The sequence below is a fragment of the Colobus angolensis genome, unplaced genomic scaffold (assembly GCF_000951035.1).
Source record: "Colobus angolensis palliatus isolate OR3802 unplaced genomic scaffold, Cang.pa_1.0 Scaffold83, whole genome shotgun sequence".
Lineage (NCBI taxonomy): Eukaryota > Metazoa > Chordata > Mammalia > Primates > Cercopithecidae > Colobus > Colobus angolensis.
The window spans coordinates 3070769-3074972 of record NW_012122154.1 but is presented as its reverse complement, the minus strand read 5'-3'; the positions used below and the strand labels follow the sequence as shown (position 1 = coordinate 3074972).

Genomic DNA, 4204 nt, shown 5'->3' with positions numbered 1-4204 from the left:
AGAAGGAGGAGGAGAAGGAGGAGGAGGAGGAGGAGAGAAAAAAGGAAAGAAGAAAAGAAAGAAAAAAAGAAATAAAGTAAGAAGAAAAAGAAGAAAAGAAAGAAACCTAACAAGAACACAGGATTGGGATGGAAGCTTAGGAGCCCAGCCCTCTGCCTCCAAGTGGTGTGGGGGTCTGGAGGGCATGGGGGTAAGGCAAAGGGTTCCTTCTGCTAGGGGTTGCCTGCCATTTCTACGTTAACCACCAGGTGGCGGCAGCGCCTTGCTTGACTGAACGGCCGCACCAGGCTTGAGGCAACCGTGTGGACCCAGGCGCTTTTCCTCCAGTAAATATTTTCTAACATCTTTGAGTCTGAAATGATATTTAACATACTGTACCTGTACAAGTGATTTCACAAATCAATATGTTGTCACAACCGTATCATAAAGGATAAATTGAGGGGCAGTGCTATGTGTTTCAATACATTAATGCTTGCCCCTCTTTTGAATGAATACATTTAAATTTGAAAGAAGAAGGTTGGAAGCCATTCTGTACAAGAAGCCCAGGAACACTAAAGAGCATGGGTGGATGTTGGGATAAAAATCGGCATGTTTGATTTATAATAAAACTATGCAAAAAAAAGCCCAGACAAAACCCTTAATGTTTTACATGTAAAACGAGATTTGGGCCCAGGTTTTTCACTTATGCCAATGTCCAGTTGGACATTCTAAAGTTGTGTCTGAGGCCAGGTGCAGTGGCTCATGCCTGTAATCCCAGCACTTTGGGAGGCAGAGGCTGGCGGATCACTTGAGTCCTGGAGTTCAAGACCAGCCTGGGCAACATCAGGAAACCCTGTCTCTACAAAAAAATACAAAAATTAGCCTAGCCTGGTAGTGTGTGTCTGTGGTCCCAGCTACTTGGGCGGGCTCAGGTGGGAGAGTTGCTGGATCCCTGGAGGTTGAGGCTGCCGTGATAACACCACTGCAGTCTAGTCTGGGCAACAGACGGAGACCTGTCTCAAAAAATAAAAATAAAAATAAAAATAAAAAGTTGTGCCTGGCAGGTTTTTATTTTGAGAGGCTATCTTGACATCCATAGCTCCTGCCTACTAAATGCCAATGGGGTCCCCCATCATTGTGAAAACAAATCAGTGGCCCCTACATTTACAAAGTGCCCCTTGGGGTAGCGCCCTTGCTGTTGGGAACCTCTCTTGGAGTTGTTCTCAGTGCTCGACAGTTCACTGTTGTTGAGCAGAGTTGCTCAGCTTCAGCACCAATATGAAGATCGGAGCCAGGTTGTGGGGGCTGTCCTGTGCATTGCAGGATACTAAGCAACATCTCCAACCTTCCGCCCATGAAACCCTAGTGGTGCTTCTCCCCCACCCCAGCTGTAACAACCAAATATGTCTCCAGACATTGCTAAATGTCCCTTTAGGGGACAAAATCACCTCCAGTTGAGATCCACTGCTGTGGAGTATGGTCCTCCAGGGCTGATGTGCTTTGCACTGAGCCACGGCCCATCCTCCGCAGGGAGACTGAGCCAGAGGAAGGTGACCAGATGTCCCCTGGGCAGGGCTGCAACAGGCTTGACAGGCCTATGGGAGTGCAGGGCAGAGGCCCTGAACCAGGCCTGGGGCAGGGCTTAGATGCCTTCCTGGAAGAGGAGGCCCCTCTCAGCTAAGTCTCTTTTTAATTTAATTTAATTTATTTTGAGACGGAGTCTCCTGTTGTAGCCCAGGCTGGAGTGCAGGGGCACTATCTCGGCTCATTGTTAAATCTCTAGAGGAAAGAATTGGCTAGGTGGGTGCAGATTTGGAAGACTTAGTATGAAAAAAAGAATGTAAACTATCTCCTTAATACTTTTTAATATCGATGAGGCATTAAGATGAAAATATTTTGGATATACTAGGTTAAAGAAAATACATGACTAAAATTAATTTCACTTGTTTCCTTTTACATTTTTAATGTGGCTAATGAAAAAGTTGAAACTACATACATGGCTCACACGCTATTTCCATTGGATGATGCTGATCTTGAACATCACCTGACACATAGTAGGTACTCTACAAATATTTGTTGAATGAATACATCTGGAAAACAGCGACACAGCCCCATCTGAGTTTGTGTGGAGGGGTCTGGGTTGTGGACACAGAACTGTCATCAGAGAGATGGTGCTCACCATAGCATGGACAGTGTTCGGGCATGGCAATGGTGCGGGCCTGCGGACACCTTCAGTTTCTCATCCAACACATATTTACTGAACACATACTACGTGCCATGGAAGGGGAGAGAGCAACGCCATCCTGCAGGAGAAGTGCTCCCCCTAGGGAAGCAACAGGCATCCAGCTCTGTCTTGGGGTGGGGGCTACCAGGGAAGCCCTTTCCTTGAAGGTGTCTATTTCCTTCCCAAGTGACAACAAAAGGTGGAGGGGCATTAACTAGGGGAGGAGAAGGCTGCAGGAAGCAGCGGCTGCTCTGGGCAAAGGAACAGCACGTTCAAACGCTTGGCAGCAAGCAGGCCTGGTGCTTGTTAGAACAGAAAATTCCCTATGGTTCTGAGCACACCTGGAAGCCTGTGCTGTGGGGTCGGAGGCCTGACGGGGGCAGGGCTTCAGAAGGAAGCCTTGTGAGGCATTGGACTCACCCTGAGGGCAGGGGTGCTGCCCCCAGCCCCGGGTTTAAGTAGCGGGGGAGCTATTCAGAAAGACCTCCCACAGCTGTGCGGGGCACAGGAGAGCTGAGAACGAGGCCAGGAACTCAGAAGGACAGGGTGGGGTGATAGCGGGGAACGTACAGCCTGGTCGGCAGGATGCGGGGACGCCCTCAAGGTGCAGTCCAATGATGGCCCCTGGATTTGTCACTTAGGTCCTGGGTGATCTCATGGAGAGCAGCCCACTGGCTGGTGAAGGTGGAGGGCAGACGGGAGCGGAGACACAGGAGGGGGATGCGCTGCATAGGCAGCAGCTCTTCCAATGCCCGCAAGGAAGAAGGGAGTGGTCCAAAGGGAAGGCTGGGCCGGCAGCGCGTGTTTTGGGAGCTTTCTCCTGAGGACAGAAGAGACTTTCCCGTTTATAGCCTGGGGGAGCAGTAGCGGCGGGGAGGATGCAGATGGAGGAGGGAGGCATAACACGTCTGGGTTGCCCTCTGGCCCGCCGCCCACCCCCACCCCACCTCCATGAAAGGGCCTAGCCCCCGCCTCGCCACAAGGCGGACAGTGAGGATGTGCTCATAGGCTCCCGTGGATTGAGGCCGGCCCTGGGAAGGGGAGCCTCTCCTCCTCTTCCCTCCCTGGGCGGGGTCTCTTGGGAGGGGGACAGACCTTCTGTGATGCCCTGGCAGGTGGGCTGGGTTAGGGTGGTAGGGAGGGAGCCATTGTGGCTGCTGCTGGCATCGGACCCTGGCCACCCCCGCAGTGCATATCAGAGATCACACACACACGTGTGCACACATGGAGGTCACGCAGGCTGTACACATGCACACATAGTGCACAAGGATGTTTCTGTGTACAGGTGTGCACACGCAGCCCACGCAGGATGCACGTGTGCGTGTGTGCACAACGCACTCACACGAAGCTCACAAGGATGTGAGCACACAGCTCTCCCGGGGCATACATGTGTCTATGTGCGTGTGCACGCAGATCACCCGGAAGGGTTACGTGTGTCTGTGTGCACAAGTGGGCCTCACGCAGGGTGTACACATGCGCGCACATGCACGGCGTTCACACAGGCTGTACAGGTGGCCGTGCACACAGCTCGCAGTGCTCATGTGTCCGTGTGTGCACACTCACAGAGGGCCCACACGGGGACCACTTTCTCCACACAGAGAGTGCCTGAGAATGCTGGCATCACAGTTGTTTTTGTCCCCAGTAAAACAACCACCCTCCACCTTCCGCTCTGCTGTCCCCCTCAGGTCCACTCTCTCTCAGGGCCCTGGTCTCCTTCCTTTCCACCTGGGTGGTGGCATCCAGGACCTGCCTGAGTTCGTTCTCCGCCCCCAGCTCGGCCTGCCCCAGGTGCCGCCTGCAGCCACTGGGAGGCAGTACGAGGCAAGTGCGATGCCGCCCGCGGGCCGTCCCCACAGCGCGTCTCCCGCCAGGGCAGGTCCCACGACAGCACTGGTGGAAGCAGCTTCCGGTTTCTGCGGTGCGGACGGCGGAGGTGGCGGGGTCCGGCCCTCTAGTCCAGCCCGCGCGAGGCGGGGCCCGCCCCTAGATGGCCAGGTCTCG

General features: G+C 53.4%; 1 protein-coding gene across 1 annotated transcript in view; it reads right to left on the bottom strand.

Moving 5' to 3' along the window:
* Window positions 1-2802: 2802 nt before the first annotated feature.
* The window catches only part of GJD3 (gap junction protein, delta 3, 31.9kDa), a 2415-nt gene continuing 1013 nt past the window's right edge, over window positions 2803-4204 (bottom strand). Inside the window, exons 2-3 of the mRNA XM_011929953.1 lie at window positions 3987-4154; window positions 2803-3023 (exon numbers count right to left, since the gene is read on the bottom strand). Of these exons, the coding sequence (XP_011785343.1) occupies window positions 2803-3023; window positions 3987-4154 (389 nt within the window). The remainder of the gene's footprint in view (window positions 3024-3986; window positions 4155-4204) is intronic.